Source organism: Poecilia mexicana, unplaced genomic scaffold (genome assembly GCF_051168715.1).
Source record: "Poecilia mexicana isolate PSO_F unplaced genomic scaffold, ASM5116871v1 scaffold_15, whole genome shotgun sequence".
In the NCBI taxonomy this organism is placed as follows: domain Eukaryota; kingdom Metazoa; phylum Chordata; class Actinopteri; order Cyprinodontiformes; family Poeciliidae; genus Poecilia; species Poecilia mexicana.
In genome coordinates, this window is record NW_028263384.1 from 18,569,583 (window position 1) to 18,588,069 (window position 18,487).

General features: G+C 36.8%; 1 protein-coding gene and 1 long non-coding RNA gene across 2 annotated transcripts in view; both read left to right on the forward strand.

Annotated features, from left to right (window-relative positions):
* The window catches only part of mlip (muscular LMNA-interacting protein), a 29,851-nt gene extending 24,895 nt beyond the window's left edge, over window positions 1-4,956 (forward strand). Inside the window, exon 12 of the mRNA XM_014981854.2 lies at window positions 4,510-4,956. Within this exon, the coding sequence (XP_014837340.1) occupies window positions 4,510-4,728 (219 nt within the window). The 3' untranslated portion in view covers window positions 4,729-4,956. The remainder of the gene's footprint in view (window positions 1-4,509) is intronic.
* Window positions 4,957-15,841: 10,885 nt separating this feature from the next.
* On the forward strand, window positions 15,842-17,133 carry LOC148155322 (uncharacterized). The gene is made up of 3 exons (XR_015765403.1): window positions 15,842-16,145; window positions 16,244-16,306; window positions 16,570-17,133. It is a non-coding gene; the product is annotated as an uncharacterized LOC148155322 (long non-coding RNA).
* Window positions 17,134-18,487: the final 1,354 nt, after the last annotated feature.

Genomic DNA, 18,487 nt, shown 5'->3' on the forward strand with positions numbered 1-18,487 from the left:
CTGAGAATTATTTTCCTTTTCCTATAAAGGACTGATGTGAACTTTTCAAGACCTTCAAACTTTCTTACACAGAACATAGCTTATATAAAACTGGTAGCCAAAAAAATCTGAGCATCTGCAAAATGAACAGGCTTTAAAAAATCATGAAAAAAACATCTAATTTGAGTTTGTAGTTATTAAAAAAAAACTACAAACTCATTACTTAATTAATGAAATGTAAATAAGTTATATATATGTGTATATATAAACAAATAGCAAAATCAGCATTGCCCAGTTTCCTTTGTTCCCACAACAACTTTCATTTTATGTCAAAGAACTGATATCTGTGACACGTCAATGATTGATCATTGTATTAAGCTAACCTTTTTGTTCACTTCAAGCTAGGTTCAAGTGCACATAAATTGAAACCGCAACAGCTGTGACATTCATTAAGCATAAGCACCCAGAGGCTAAAAGTCTTTCTCAAAAGCACCCAGAGTTTATGGCACAATATGCAGATTTAGGCTGCAGTGAGAAGACAGTTGTGACAAGGTTGTGTTTTGGGTCACATAGAAAATAAGCCAGTGGTGTAAATCAACAGCCACTGAATGAATGGGAGTTTACTGTGGTTTAAATGTTGCAAGTCTGATCTATATTTAACTCAAAAACACTTTAAAAGAGCTTTTGAGGTGAACGTATTTTTATTTTTTTTTTAACTCTGTGAATGTTTACATATTTTCAGAAAAAAAACACAAGATGGTCCTTTTTTGAAATTCAGACAGCACACGACTGATGAAGCAGATTCAAAAAAGAAAATGCTAACAGACATGCAGAATCAAGCCAGATTACGTTGAAGTCAAGGATGAGAGGTTTGAAGGAGTTATGGACAGCTGGACATGTAGCTTCACAGCAGAGCTGACAAAGCATGGACCCAGGAAGAGGTGAGGTGGCTCCATCATGCAGGTAGAGGTTAATGCACAGGAGGCGAGAATAGCCGGTGGCTCCAGGGAGTTCATCATTATAGAATCAGAACAGAGGCTTTGGCAGAAGCAGCATAACTGTGAGACAACAAACCAATGAGATACAATCACTTAGCTGACAGAGAAATTACATGTTTCAGATTGTTTTGGGGGGCAGTGAAATTTGGGCTTCACTTCTCTTGAAACATTTGATGTAAAAATGATTGTTTTTCCATGAGAAACAACAGTCTTGTCTACTTGCCTATTTCCCCAATTTTCTTTTTGCTTTAAATAATGAATGTTGCTTCACTAACGCTAACACATAATCCACAAGTAAAACAGGTACATTTCATGTCTCATTAGATAAAATATAATGCTTCAGCAGGTTCAATTTTGTCTAAAGGGTAAAATTTCTCCATCAAGCAACCTAAATTGCTCATGTCATGAAAGGAAAAATTTATATAAATACCCAACACCTTAATAGGAATTTTGATTAAGCTGTACCTACTCACAAAAAAAATCAACTATTTAACAATTTGTAACCATGATTAATGATTAATTCACACAGAAGACAGAAACAAACAAAGAAGAAACCTCACTATTGAAATGTAGAAAGAGTTGGAGGATTACTGTTCAGACAGTTTTAAGTCAAAAGTATTTTCTTTTATTTTTAAAGGCCTTTCACTCTGTCTCTTTCTTTCTATCTGGATGGGAGACTGACAGTTTGTCGGCATAACTTGGATTTTCTGAATACCTAAAAGAAGTCTGAGGAAAGACTTTAAAAGAATTTACAAATAGACAAAAAAAGAAAGGCTTCTTGATCGGGCTCCAGAAACATCGGACACAAGGGAGTTTCTCCAGTTGGGTCAGACACCTTTTTCTTTCTTGGAACCAGCTTTGGCTTCTGCTCTGGGTTTCAACACTTCTGTGAGTTTGGTTTCTCTCAGCTGAAAAGGGTCATCAGCCATGACTCACACAGTTTGCTGTCTGTCAGGGGATTTACTCTGAGGCTAGAAGGATGCCCAGGCTCCCTCTCTTTTGAATTTTGAACCCAACTATAAGCAGAAACAAAAACTGCTTCACTGAAAGTTTAAAGAGTGTTCAGGTGAATATGAAAATGCAATCAACACGTGAACAAGTGAATCTTAAGTTGTCAGGATGCGATTGGGCAGAGCTTCGCGTTTCTCTCTGCAACTGTCTAGCTTTAGTCTGCCTCCGTCTTTTTCTCCATCTCATTTTTCTTACTCTGATCACACCCCCAGTTACACTTTAACCTACAGAACAAAACGTGTTGTAATATTTACCCATAAAGCATCCCCAATTACTGTGACCCTAAGCCTAGTAAGTGTTATGTAATCCTTCATATGAAACAAAAAAGACACTGTTGCTGCAGAGAAGGGAAAGTTAAAATTAAATTCAAGACATATGTAAAAAAAATGTGCTTTTCATATTTACTCAGTTATGATTTGTTGTTATTTTAAGATACAGCTTGTAAATAATTAGCAGGTTAGTGCCTTGGAGACACATCAAATTCTGAGACACAAATTCAGCTCATTTAACAGCAACCTGTAAACACAATGTGTATAAGAAAAAGAAAGAAACACCAACTTCCCTGTTATCGAAATATATTGCTTCAGACAGTCAGAAAATATCCAAACTTTTGTTTCAGGGAAAGCAAAACAAAATGTCGTCCACAATACTGTTTTGGAGAAATAAATGCATTAACACTGTGCTTACTAGGAAACATCCATTAAGAGACTTAAAATGCTGACTTGCATGGCTTACAGTGTGAGGAATTTGTCAATACATTTACTGCCTTCACTTTTTCCAAGGTTTAAAATGTAGTAATGTCTTTTCCAAACTGCTTTATTTGTGACAAAAGCACAAGACAGAAGTATTAGAAAATGTAATAGAACATTGAAAAGAAAGAAATGTACCTTGGTCCAGTCATCTCTGAGTTCTTTTATCATGCTGGAGTCCTTAATGTGAAGTGAACCTTGGTGACTGGAATGATTTTATTTTCTGCTAAATTCAAGGCTGTATTCCTTCACTTCACAATTCTGTAAAGAATCTTTGTACTTAATACAACTATACATGATTTTCAAAACATTTTTATTCATTTATTTTTGGTCATTTAATTTGTTTCCCCTGTTGTACACTCAACACAACAGGCAGATGTTGGTGAATGACTACTTTTACCTATGGAGAACTCCAAAACCATCAAAATGTGTTAAATTTAGGCCATGCAAATGAAGGAGATGCATACAGGCATTACATTCAGACAGATATATTTGCCTATTCTTCTTTGCAATAACAGCTACAGCTTTAGTTTACTGACTTCAGTGCCAAAGGGTATTTTGCACAAGAACACAAAGTGGATCAGCACAACTTTGCTGACATTTTTTTGCTTGTTTGTTCTTTATATTTTTGATGGAATAGAGAGTTATGTCAAGGTGGATGAAATATCAGTTTTAGACTAAATCCTCCAAGTGTCTCTTAGCTGAAGATGGAGAGATTAAATTTTTCAGCACACAGTGAGTCTTAGCGTGTGTTGAAACCAACAAAAGAGTGACGGCCCTGTCAGAAACACCTGCAGAAAGTAAAGGTTTTGGAAAGAAAGAATATATTTTTTTTATTGTAAGTGCTGGACATGTTTGGTCCAATGACAATTTGGTATAATCAGTAAGCAAATAAATGAATAAAAACATGTAATATTTTTTGTAGTTGAGCAGCTCTCAGCCTGGCTTGGTGCTTTTAAATAGAGAATTGGCCTTAGAAAGAGAAAGCAGCAGGTGGTAAGAAGAAACACATCTTCCAATAACGCTAAAGCCCATCTCCTCTATTCAGTTCAAAGTCAGTTCTAGTTATCTTTTCTCCCACAATGAAACCAATATTTGTTGTTCACCTGTCAGACTGTGCCTTTTACAGAGCCAGAACTCTAACCTCACCCTGAACTCACACATTGCTACACGTCTGAAAATTCAACAAGCTAACTACACAAACTTCAAAGAAACAGGAAAAAAGCAAATTGTGTGAATGGATGAATGAGAAACATGCAGGTTGTTTTGCAGAAGTTTGAAAAAGAGGAGGAATATTTGAGAAGTATGGAACATTTTCTGTTCGCAGCATTTTTAAATTCAGAATAAGACTTTTTTCCCCCTCTGGCTCAAAGCTCTGTGCGCAGCATGAATAAAACTCTGTAATGACTCCAGAATAATGACTCTTTATTGATCATTTCTTCCAACTTGTGGAACCAATATGAGTTTTTCAAAAAGTTCAGTGCCAATAGTTTCTAAGAGCTCTGTCAGCAGTTAATTTAAAACTACAATAGCCATGTGAAGACGCTGCGCAGAATAAGAGATTTTATCTGCGAGTCTCTCAAATGCCACACCAGCTTAGAGCAACTTCATTTTGTTGATAAGCCTAAAACTCATCTATAACCAGTGATATTTGGTCATCACACTGAAGTCAAAAGAAGATGATGATCACAAAAATGCTATTCTGTCCATCTGGCCTACATTACTGTCACAGCATTGACTTAGAGACAAATGTATATCCTCTTTCATTCCAGGTAGAAAATACCAGACTAGCAGCGCAGACGGATACCGTTATGGACTCAAAAGAGAAATTGGTGGAAGATAAGACGGCAGCAGAAAGGAGAGGTCTGTTCTCGGTTTGTGAGCTGCACATTAAAGAGCCTGATGAGCAGCTCGGTCTGACTGGAAAAGAAGCAGGGACATCTTTTGGTACAACTGACAGGAGCATGGAAGTGTTTGAAGTGTGTATGTAAAGCATTACATTAGCTGCTAAAGTTCAGTCTATCAAAACTCTGAATGATTAAGGAACAGATTTGCAACCTGTCAGAGTAAGCAATTGAATAATTTTGTATGGCTGCTAACAGTTGCTGGCAGTAAATGTGAAAAAAAAGAGGTAATGAATCTGCCATAAATCAAAATTCTATGTAATTCTTTAAAACAACAACTGTTTTAATACAGAATAAAGATGTTGTCGACTGGTCTGTGGTTAATTTTTAATGCTTTCTTCTGACACATTAAGATGCAGTATTGTCAACTTGAAAAGGTTTCAGAAATGTGATAGCTGTTTCTTCATTAATCAGCAAAACATTGAAGCATGTTGTTGAAATTCAATACTTACAGATGAAGGTTGACATAATATCTCTTGAAGAGAGGACGCTGTGGAATACATAAACACATTTTACAAAAACAGAACGAGCAAGTAATTCAGATTTGACACAGACCTATTTGACCGTCAAGAAAACAGAAAAGTAGCTCTGCTTAGAAGGGGTTTATGACGCATTTTATTCAATAAGTAGTCCATAGTGCAGCAAGGTTACCCCATACTTTAATAAAGAGGCTTTCAGCCTCCCCCGCAGAGCATGGCATCATTATAAAATATGAAATATCTCTTGTAAAAATCTGCAATTAAGTTTAAGAAGAGAAAGTTTAGTTGTGATGTAAATCCGGTTTTGCTTGATTTTATTTTATTTCAGGTTAATCTATGCATGTTGCATCATTTCAATGAGGAAGTGTTGGCTGGAAATGATCTCTTATCTAGTCTAAGTTACACTTCCGCTCATGTTTTTGGCCTTTTGATATCTTCTGAACATCAGGTCTGGATTAAAAAGAAGCCTGGCCAAAAAGTGGCTAAGTGTCTTCTGACACAGCAACGCATACACATTAGGTTGACCCAGTTAAGAACAGTGGTGAATGACTGGAAGAGTTTTCTTAACGCGCATCGGAAGTTAGACATACCTATGAGGTTGATTCTGTGTCCAGTGATCAGTTTCTGGGCTGATTTGAAGGAATATTTTGATGAGCTTCTGAAAAAACGAGCAGGCGACAAATCCTGCCACTTATCTCCTTATTGAAGGTTTTGGTAACAACATGTGAAAAGACCAATCAGGCTGCAGTTACAGTGAGAAGTTAGCATTGCCCCTTTAGCTACTGGTTTGACTGCAGAAATTTAAATAAAGTTTATATGAAAAGGGAGGAGAAATGGGTCAAGAAATAGCAAGTCATGTATAAGTTAATAAAATGTTATAAATGTGCTGATAAACCTAAAAGGTCAAATGTGAGAAGTCTCTCAGTGAACTGATTTTATAAGAATGGTTTGAGATGCCAGTAACTAAGGCAAAAACTTGGTTAAAACATGTTTATTCTTGCAATATGGGATTTATTCCCCCACTGAATAAATATATTCAAATTTATTAATTTCCTCTTGTGAGACTATGCCACAGCAATTATAAATACATTTGTCTGAAGGCTTTTCACACTTTTTCTAATATGGAGGACGCTAAAGCAGTAATTCTGAGCCAACGAGCCAGTGGATGTTTTTCTCACATCACAGGATGATGTACTAAATTATTTAGGCAATTCTGTGACCTCTGCAAGTCCTATGGTTTATCCCTTTCTACAAGCACTGCATGCGCAGGCTTCAGTTTATCTTTGCCCCTTTTATTTATATGTCGTGCTGTGACAGCAAGAAACATTGAAACTTTGTAGCGTATAGTTACCAAAATATTCAGTGTCAAATTATGAGCCACACTAATGTGTCCTTTGTTACAGCTGCCAATATCTTACTATTTCACTTGAAGTCAGTGATTTATAGATGTGACACTGACAGGAAGTTAGTTCTCTGGAAAGTTGTAGATCAGAGGGAGCCAGCAGTCCCTGTAAGTTTGAACTTGACCATTCTGTCACCTCGGCTGCTGTTCTGAAAGACATGCAGTGAGAACCAGACAGTCCATAAAAAGTTGTCAGTGCAGCGGTTACTTTTTGTGTTTTCAACCTCTTTCTGGACTGAAGATGGCAGAACGTGTTTGTTCTCTAAAAGAGGATCTAATTGAGTTCCTCTTGGTGTGTCGTTGGGGGTTTTCATAAATCTTCAAATACAAGAGTTCTGCAATCTAATGTAACACTCAGTGGACTTCAGCAGTCTTTGTGGGTCTTACAAGGGAGTTCAGAAAAGCTTACAGTGTTTTGGCTCAAATGTAAGGGGAAGCTTGTTTTACGCTACAGTGCAACGGTCCAGCAGTTTATATATCTTGAACTCTGTATAAACTCTGCATTCTCCTGTAAAGCCCTCAAAGGTTCGCTGGAGAACTTCAGTGAAAAACCGCCTCATTAAGAGGAAAGAACACTTCAGACAGGTCAAGAATGAAGAATGATGCAAGGCTGTGGTATGTAGGGGTCTGGAGGGTGTTGCAGAATCTCCCATGTGAAGGACAGATGTCATACATTTTAAAATATGCAAAAAGTATATGACTGTATTACCTTGAACATGCTAAGAGGATTAAAATTGAACTTGATCTCTTCCTTTTCTGGAGCAACTGGTATCCAAAGATTGTCTTCTCTAAAAAGTATTTTAAATTTGGTGAAGCAGTGACAATTATGGCACACTTTTTTGCATTTCTTACCATAATCTCTTAAATAATAATTTTGCAACATACATCCATAAAGGAACGATGCTATTTTTGGCATTCAGAACTTCAAGAACACAAAGCACCGGATGACTTGGCCTTATAAACATAACAACACCATTCCTGCAATATTACTAGATGCAGAAAAAGATGTGGATAAACATCCAACTCCACATGGTTTTGCAATTAGTTTGGTATTTGTCTCACCAGTGCAGTCATTTTATATTTTTTCCCCACTAAAAATATAAAGTTAAATTAATTTCACTTTTCAATTTTTATATAATCCATTGCAAGTTTGCATTACATCAGATTCCAGAAAACTTGTGCATTTGTTGAAAAAGGAACTGAACCTCTTCAGTATCAAGTCAGTAAAGATTTACATGTTAGTTGAACCTGTTAGTTGATGTCTTCGATGTTTTTATGTCTTCGATGTTTTTAATGTTTTTATCTTTACTTTTTATCTATTTATTAATTTATTTTATTCCTCTTTCTACGGAACCTGGTGCTGCAAGGTTGGAGACCTTGTCCTGTCAGTCTATGGGGCCTGAATAATACCCGTGTTAAACGGACGGCGGAGTCCGGTGACAACAGGCGCTTAAATTCCATAACAAAAGTATGTTTTTATCTTTTTTAATCTTTTTCTTTTTTAAAAAAAAATCTCTTTCTCTTTCTTACTGTTTATTCAATGTCATGCTATTTTTATTTTTTCTTTAATTATGTAAAGCACCTTGAAATGCCTTGCTGCTGAAATGCATTGCATCCATTTGCAGGTATTTTGTTGAACTTGTGCGGCTAGAGAAGGATTCTACTACATTTTTGCAGATTTCTTTTAGCAGTTTTTTTGTTTCCTTTTAAAGCATACTTTCAATTTTGCCATTTCTTTTTTTGTTGTTTTTAACACTTTATTATTTATGACTAAAATGGAGCAGTTTCCAGCAGCAGAAGCAGCAGACACTAAATTCTCATATCCTGTGCAGGTAGGAGCTACTGCCAAGGCCTCTTTATGTTTAGCAAAGTAAAAATTTATGATTTTGGCATTATCTCACTTTAGTGCACCCAAAATTCAATTAAATGCTTATTGCTAAAAGATACATTGATACATTTTAATTAGTAAACCTCTTAGGTTTGAATTCTAGTTTCATTTCTCAGCTTTACTTAACCGGAACAAGGAAGAAGCTCAGCAGAGGAAGATAAAGAACCACCAGAGAGCCTCTGAGGCAATGGTGATTAAAATCAAGGTGACTGGAGTGGCTTAACCAAATCTGCAGTGAGGATGTTATCATTTGAAAAATGATCAGACTGATGTTTTCACTTTTTATATTTCTGTATCTAGACCTTCCTTAGTTAATATTTCCTTAATGGTATTATACAATAAAGGTTCAGACAGTGATGAAGGTAGGGAAATGTCTTATTTTATTGCAATTAGGAGTTTATAGGGCTCCCTTCATTGTTTCTGCAGCTGAGAGGAGAGCTGTTCACTGAATGTCTAAGTCCTGTGGAGAAACTTTCAGCAATAAGAACATAACAGAGGAAAGTGTCAAAAAATTGCCACAAGATCATCTGACGAAAGCGACACAAAATGAAAATCTGATGGCCCAAGCAGCCCACCTCTGACTGGAAGCAGAAACAACCTTTAAAAGTGGCAGTCTTAGTAGAAAGTCATGCAGCAGCAATACATTTGTTTTTAGATACTAACAATATTTTGTTAATATCTAAATATACAAAACCAAGTTTGACCTCTCAGATTTTCTCACATTTTACATGAAATAAATGTTTTGTTTAGAGAAAATTACATGAGAAAACCATGGAATAGCCTGTAGTTTTGAACAAGCACATCCTAGAGGTCCCTCCTTCTTGCTCTGTGCTGCAGCCCTCCTCCCTCATAGCGGACTCTGCTGAGAACTCGAGAAATTTACAGTTTTCTTGGAAGGTTGTTTCTCTGCAGTTAGGACGGCTTCAACACATTGGCAATCTTGTGCGAGGGGAGGGTGTGATCATCATGTAAACGATCATGATAGACAGCGCTAAAACTGTTCTCCTGGCTATGATTGGTTGTTTGTGACTAGGAGTGTTATATGTTTGCAAATGACAGTAGAACCACTGGGAGAAGGAAAATAAGCTTGATTTGATAGTGATAATTTTAACAAATATTTTTGGTCTGCCTTAAAGTGCAGCTCTAAGGCATGTGGAAATCCTACTCCATGCTACTCTGTTGATTCCAATCCAGCAGCTTGTAAAGACAAAAATAAACCAATGCCTTATTAAAAACAGGATCAAATTGAGATGAACAGGTCTTACATGTTTATTTGATACACACGTAATGTGACGAAACATCCTACATATTAAAGCTATCAGTCTTCTACCTTGTTCTGGTCACACAATTCAGTTTGATTATAATTCCTTCAATGTGACTCATCTAAAGTATGTTAGATTCTTGATCTTCCAAACAGCTGAACAATAGCAGCTAAATTTTGTCACTTGTCATACAGCAAAGTTTCACAATGAATGAATTCAAACTCTTTTCTTCACTTAACGGCGGAAGTTTCTTTTAAAAGCTAAGTAGAAGTAAGATTGACTCAGTAATTATTGTTCTCTTTTGTCCATTTTAAATATGAATAATTTTAGTTTCTGTCTGATGTGCAAAAGCTAGTGAATTGCTGAGCATCCCTTTTTACCCCTCTCTGGGAAGGAGGTGCCTTCAAAATAAGGTGAGCCACTTTTCTGACAATCCTTATGACATCAGGCAAAAAAAGATATGTGACAAACTGCTCGTTGAATCCTTTAAATGCCAATTATGAAATTTGCACATAGGAAATACTGCCAGACCTTATATAATTGAAGGAAGGATGAAAGTATAGTTGAATTGAACATTTGGTAGGACAATCTGAAGATGGAGATGGTCAGGATCCCCAGGCTAGAAAATGGTAACAAGTAGGCACATATATGAGGTCAAACATGATATATTGTGTTGTGGCGGTTTCTTCTTGAATCTCAAGTCTCCACCAGAGGGTGCAGTACAGCACAGCTGACACCCTGTAATATCCTGCAGGATGTCAGCTGAGGAGGTGTGCTCCCACGCACCTGCAGACAATCAAGACAATCTCCTGGCGTATATGAGTCAGTCCCTCAAAGCTAGAATGTTAAACCTCGTGGTAAATTGTGCCTGTGAAACACAGTGGCCTAATGTTATCTTTTGAGCCTAATCATCTCAGTGTTTCTCTCCTTTGAAGGAACTTCTCAAGGTTATTCATTTCCCCCCAATTTAATGTATGAAGTTTGACACATCTGGCTCACTTTCAAGGTTATTCAAAAGCAACATTTCTCTGCTCACCTCACTTCTCCCTGCTCAGACACTAAGTCCTCCCAACCCATCAGAAAACCTCTCCTGGACCAAGATCATCTACACATTTCATTGCGTAATAAATATGTTTCTCTTTTTGTCTGCTGAGAGCATTTGTGTATGTGGGTCAGGCATTTAAACAAGATCATGACATAGGAATAACCTAGAAGCAGAGAGAACAATATTTTACAATTATGCAACATGGTAGGTGTGCTCTATTCAGACTGTAATCCTTTATCATGCTGCTGGCATTCCTTTCCTTGTTCATCCTCTTTCTAACTAAATATGCCTTTGCTTTCCAGTTGAGAAAAAATAAATTTGTGTTTTACCTGAGGCTCGAACACTTGTTCTCAAAGTAGCCAGCTTATAGGGGCAATTTGGAGGTGTGGGTGCTTCTTTCCAGCTTGGAGCCCTAGCCCATGGCAAGAAATATATAGAGTCAACTAACAAACAACCCTAAGAATAGCAACATTTTGGATCTTTGTTTTGAAAGGATTTCTCATCTCAGTTACTTGAGAGCATTTTTGGTTCAACCAGAGCATTGACAGCACAATTGTACATAGAAGTGTGACATAAATTGCAAAATCAATTTCAAGTGATACTGGACATGCTGAAACTTTAAATATGGACAACTACATCTCTCCATAGTGGACACTTTACACTGTCATTACAAATCCATCCTCCATCTGGTTCCATTATGCTTGTCATGTTACATTTTATGCAAAAAGCAATTCCACAGCATTTGCCCTCAGGAATTTATAAAAATTTTTTTACATGATTTCCATCAGTGGGTATTAAGCTTGGCAAAAAAGCATTTTCCTTCGTTTGGTCCCTCCACTTGCAACATCATTCAGCAAGACCTGAAGCTGTCCAGTCTGGTCACACTTGTGGAATTCAAATTTTTAGCGAAGGGATTTGAAAATACATCTTCTGTACCTGCATTTGTTATCAGTGACAACCGTTCTGTTATTGATTTTCAGAATTGCTAAGCAGCATTTACGTTATTGTTGTTGATGTGACAGGTCTCTCATGAATTTTGAGAATTTCCCCCTGTGTAAAGCAAGGATTCATAATAAGTAATAAAAACATGTGTGCATGTTTAAGGAGCGCTCTGCATTCTCAATGGATCCCAGAATACATGCTAAGATCTTGAAGGGACCTTACATTTAGTGGGAAAAAAAAATAATATTAATTCTATCTTTGAGTACTGTACTTGTTTAACTGAAAGAAAAAAATTAAACCAGGGTTTTAGCAGAATAATATAATGCATTATTGTGAGGAATGGGAATCAGCATGTTCACATTTTTCTTTTAGCTGAAACTTTATGGCAGTGAGCATTTTATTTAAAGGAGGGTCAAAGGTATCAGTAATTTGTGTGCATTAATCAACCTCTGTTGAAGCCTTTATTGTTCATACCTTGACCCCAGAACCCACAACTGTGTTAGCATAATGTAGGTACTGTAGAATCTCTAAAATACATTTTATATCCTAATTGCATTATACTGTATTTTAATATTTGTAGTTTTTGGTCAAGCATAATTTGATGTAGATCATGCTAATCCTGCAAATTTAAAATGAGTCTACCTTATGTCATGCAGACAACAGTCTGCATTGGGAAAGAGATAATAAAAAAAATGAAAAAGACATGATAACAAAAATATTTTTGATATTACGTAATAGTGAAATGCTTTCACTGTGAAGGAATTCATCTTTTATGTTCTAAATGACTGTGGCAGTTGTTCATAATCAGGACCAGTCATTAACATCACATTTAGATCTTAGGTGAAAGGATTGAACATAATTTTTGTTTTGTCCCATAAAGTTTTGCACCTGCATACCAGCAGTAAATACCAGAGATAAAGCTGAAAGACAAAACTAAGACTGAGCTTAATGTTACTCATAGCACTAAAACAAGTCAGCAAAGGTCACGTTTGGATGACTAAAAGGATTATATCATCACCGATTTGCTTGACTTTAAGTGGCTCTTTTGATTCGGCCGATCAGACTACATTCTTTGGACGTGCATCCAGCAGTGGATAGGCATTTGGAGAAGAGCACTAAAAGGCAAATGGTCTGTGCACCATTTTACTGCTCCTTAAATCCTCATCTGTATTCCATAAGGAGCCTAGAAATGTGTTTCTGAATCGCCATTCTCTTCACCCACAGAAAGCACAGAAGGCTCTTATCATTCTGTGTGTCTACCATGAAGATCATACACCATTTTATGTATTATTGATATTCTTACATGTGCATATTGGGAAAAGTAGGATTCTCAATGAGACGTATGCTGAGGACAAAACCAATGGCCATTCGATAGGAGCACAAACACTCTAAAAGCCTTCTAATGACAGAGGACATAAAGACAGGCAATTATTACGTAAGCAATGCCACAATGCATGCATCATAATCCACAAATGCATTCAGAGTCAGATTCTGTTTATTTAGGTAAACTAAACAAAAGGAAAACAAAAATAACCAATAATTTGGCAAAAAAAAGGCTTGTACTTGAATTCTCTATTCATAGACCCAGCATCCTACAGTAATGAACAATATTCTGTCCATATACATAAGTACACATATTCACATTTATATTTAAATATGCATGTATGTATAAGCATACACGTACATAAATGAATTCTCATGACTGTTTCAGACCAACTGCATCATCAAGTGACAAATTACTTCTTTAGATTGTTTTTAGATGTCTCTTGTTGCTCTGCTCTTCCTCTTCCTCCTCCTCACTGCTACTCTAACTGGCATATTTTTCTGTCCCTCTTTTCCAACTCCACAATCTGTCCTTGTCTGCCACTTAGCAGCAACAATGATAAACTTTCTAACACTTTTGCAAAGAATTCATAGTGCTACAACACAAATACAATATAAAAATCAACTTAAGAAAATTGCCAAACACAAAGGAAGTGAATTACTGTGTTTGTTTGTGTTTGTCCTGAGATGGCAGAAAAAAAAATAATCAAAAAACACAATTGGGGAACTAGATGTATAGTTTGTATACTCAGACAATGAACATAGACTTTCTTATAAAATGTTTTCTTTTGGATTAAAAAATATGTGCCTCTTTCTCATTATTCAGATGAATTATTTATGCACCTATAGTCTGGTGCATAAAGTGTGTTAATTTTCTCTGTGCCCTGAACACATCCAAAAACACTATGTGTGTTAAGTCTGGTATGAAAGAACCATGTAGGCAGTGCTTGCTAGTCTACTGTAGTCCTGGTGTTTGGTCCCCTGTCATCACTGACATTGACTCCTCTACCAGGGATACTTATTAGTTAATTTGACACATTTGGCTTCATCCTGCACTTATATCTTTGTGTTTTATCCCCCTAAGTTTTTCAGATCTTTCTCCTTTCTTTTTGGCATTTTGAGCAATTTGGCCCGGTCCCCTTTCTTCCCTTCTTTTTCTTTTTCAGATCTCCACTTCACATGCAAAATATCAGACTGATCCAGAGCTTCTGCTGTTAAACTCCTGAAGATTCCTGTTGACTGCATCCACAATGGCCTCCGACCGAATGAGTCTTCCTCATGTAGAATGTAGAATGGAAAACCTGTTGACCTGGTGTAAGAAATAAAATCAAAATGAATGCAGACTTTGAGAAGAGCCCTGCCGGAACTGTTCCTCATTCAAAGTGAAATTTAACCTGTCAAAAGAAACTGATGGTGCATTTTTACCGGCCCATCACTGAGTCCATCTTCTCCTCATCCACCGCTGTTTGGTACATTGCTGCCTCTCTCTGGGATAAAAGGAGGTCCTGATGTGTCATTCGGCTTGCAGAGAAGGTGATTGGATGTAATTTGGCAAGGCTAACGGACATGCATGTCTCCAGGACTTTTAGATTGGCAGGAAAAGAGTGGCCACCCACTCTGGTCATTAACTGTTTTTCACTTTGCTCTGAGACAAGACTGCAACCCATCAGGACCTGAACCTCCCAACACAGGAATACAAGCAGTTTCTCACTACTGCTTCGCTGTTTGGACATTCAGGTGTCACAACATGCATAAGGTATTTTTATTTTTTAATATTAGTATTAGTATTTATATATTGTGCTGTCGCTGGCTCTTGGACACAACTCCCTTGAAAAAGAGAAAAAAGAGATTTTTAAACTGGAGCTCAATAGGATTTTATCCTGATAAAGTAAGGGTTAAATAATAAAAAAATATATATATTTATTATTCTTCTCATGGTTATATGTTTTGTAATGTTAGCTTAATTGTTGCTTTTTTAATGAACTCCTTCAAAAACAAATATCTACGTCATTGTTAAGATATACATACATTTAGTTAATTTAAATTAGTCCTAAATATGACACATATTTGATACTTGCATTCAAAAATACCGGCAGCATAATTTCACACTTGATGTTTCACAAATACAGAACCTCCTTCATCCTCCGTCTCTGCTTTTAAATCAAGTCTAAATATTTTATATTTCAATAACTGAGCTACAGTTTATATTTGCACATTTGCAATTTTTTATGTTGTGATTTTTTTTCTTAAATTTAAAGCTATTCATATTCAATTGTGCAGCCCTCTGGTTTGCTTTTAAATTATCCCTAACTTAAGCCCGAGATCAGAACTTTCTTAAAATATAAGCAATTAATAGTTAACCCTAAACAACTAAATTAATTATTTTTTTTTATGTTGAGTAGATCAATATGACTCTTAAGTGTACATTTTTCAAGACTTAAGACTTTTTAAAGATAATCCAGTTGTTTTTCTGTTTTTTTTTTTGTTTTTTTTTTGAGAGTTTATACTTTTAGTTTAATTTGGTTTGGTAAATGATTACTTGACACTGTAGAATTATACATTTGCCAACATTTGAAAATAGGCATTAAAGAGGTTACCTCTGTAGATGCAAGTAGTAAAAGGTCACCTTTTGATGAATTAATTTCTTTAAAATTAGTTCACAAACAGCTGGGCTGCTCTTTGTATGTTTCAACATGGTCTTTGTAGCTCCTGAGGTTTTGTATAAGTCTATGTGTAACCCACATAAAATGTGGATGCCTCTTTAAGAAACAGAGGTTAGGGAAGCTAGGTGGTCTACCTAGCCAATAGGAAGCTTAGTTTCCAGTGAGTTTAGACCAATCAGAATTCAGACTGCCGCTGCAAGACCCGCCCTTCCGCAGCATTGAGTGTGTAAGCGAGAGAGATCCGGAAACGATTAAGCTGGGCAGCGTGAGAGTCTCTGTTTTAAAACAGTTATATAACTAAACAAACGCTTTCCCAGATCATCCGACTTCTAAGCTGGATGCGTGAAGTGGAAAGAAAAAGGAAAAGGAAAGACAAGTTAACTTTTTCTGCTGAACACCGTTAGAGCTGACTCGTTAGCTCTAACGGCCAACGGCTACTAGTTTAGCCCTAACGGCTACTAGGCTGACGGTTTAAGTTCATGTTCTCCGTTCAGTTGAAGGTAAAACCTAATTTATATTATATTCTTACTTTGTTCACAATGAAAGCTCATATTATCAAGGTTAAAGCACGGAAAATATGCCTTATTACACTATCTAGTGCCTCACGGGTCCGGACTGAGAGCCACCATATTGTTGTCCCTAACGTGTCGCATTGAGATCGGTGAGCATATTCTGTGCCTTTCATTTGGGTTTTTGTTCTGTTTATCACATTTTTGTTGAATAATATTGTTTATCTGAACTATTTGATTATTAAAATGTAAACTTTTACTGATTTTGGATAAAATGTAATGTTTAATATTGTTTGAAGAAATGCTTTTGTAATTTACAGTAATTGATGTCAAATATACAGAAACATGATTTAAGGATTAAAGCTAGAACAGCTTAATAAAATCCTATGATTCTGCTGGTCCTGTCTGTTGACAGGTCAGGTTTTTTTGTTTATACTGGATTGTTCCTGAGTTGGATTCCTCCTGTGACTTTGATGGCGAGCCTTCCCACCTGGACTTAGAAAGAACTGGATTCCTGGATTCCTTCTTTCCCATTTGGAGTCCTGCTGCACCCCACGGTGTGGTAGGCCGGTACCACTCACATCTTCACACACAGTTAGTTATGAGTGAGACCACTGACTGACATTTTTCTTTTTATTGTTTAATCCTGGAATTTCTGATCTCACCTTTTGGACTGGTTTTTATTTGGTACTTTGTAACAAACTGCTGTGTAGGAAATTCTCCTCATGTGAATGGTGTGGAGTTGAACCTAATTGGAACTGGAACTGATTGATCTGTTGCCTATTACAATTTAGAATTCAGATTACCAGGGTGCACCCAAAAGATTCAAAACTGAGAACTAGCACTTGGCCAAGTATTTGTATTATTTTTTTTTGTATTTTATTGTGTGTAATTTTATTTTCATAATTGTGTGTCTTGTATAACTGTTTGTTAATTTCATGGTTTATGTCACTAAAGCCAGTTGTTTTTTTAAAATTCATTTAACTGCCTTTGTGTGTCATTTAAACACCCCACTATGCTCCGATAGTCGAACCTATTGGCCCATTCATCTAATACACATATGTCAGAGTCAAGGCCCGCGGGCCACATCCGGCCCGCGAGAAGGTTTTTTGCGGCCCCTGGGATGATCTTGATTTATTATTAGAACCGGCCCGCAGACCGCAGCAAGCCGGCACCCCGTCTGAAAAAAAATATCTTCCTTATTTGAACTGTAAGTAGTTCTTTAAATGTTCTGTGAGATGATGTACTTACCCATGTATCCATAACAACCGGAACTTTCAATATCCACCAAGTTATTGCCGAAATATACCGTCTATTAAACGAGTGCCCCCCGGATTAATTACATTCTCTGCAGCTGCAGCTGCGAAGTTACCGTATTAACCCGATACTTGCTGGAAAGTGCAACGTCTCCCCTTTCAGAAACCGTTGGAATTTTTCCACTTAGCGCTACGTGTGGCGGAATTACGGTACTGCAAATTTAGATGTGTCGCCAGCGACACATCTAAATTTGCAGTACCGTAATTCGCCGGCGACACATCTAAATGCCTTGACTCTGACATATGTGGATTAATAGATTTTTGCACTTTATTTTATTGTATTTCAATCCAATTATATTTTAAAAATATTTCAGTTGTGTCTGTTGAAAATTAAAGATTACTGACAGAGCCATAAGAAAATATTGCTTTATTTATCTGATCATATTGGAATATATTTGTTAGGTTTTCAGTAGGTTCAATTAGGTTCACTAGACTATATGAGTCATTTAAAAAAATTTCAATGAACATTCGATCAGTCCGGCCCTCGGCTTGTAGCTAAATTTTTTATTTGGCCCTCCGTCCATTTGACTTTGACACCCCTGATCTAATATATAAAATACCCTTCTCATCTGTGTTACAGAGGAAGCTTTGGCGAGCCAAGCCAGGAGCTAGAGTGTGTGTTTAAGTGTCAGACATCTTACCCCTGTTGTTCGCACGTCCCAAGTACTTTTTCTGAAAAGAAAAATGGATGTGGTACTCCGGGAATCCGTACAAATTTCCCATTCTGTGGTTGTTAGTGGTTTAACAGGGTCAGAGACAGATGAGGAAGTGTCCACCTTTCTCCAGAAGTATGGGTCCATTAATCGTTACATTCACTTGGATGATCCTAAGTCAGATTTCCATAAAAACATGATTATTGAGTTTTCACATGAGACTGCCATGCAGACATTGGAGCCATTGTTGCCTCTTCAGCTTCCAAGCACGACTCAAGCAGGCATTGTGTATGAGTTAAAGGCTTTAGGAAGTGTCTACACATTAGATACCAGAAGCAAAGCCACTAAGATGTACATGGAACAG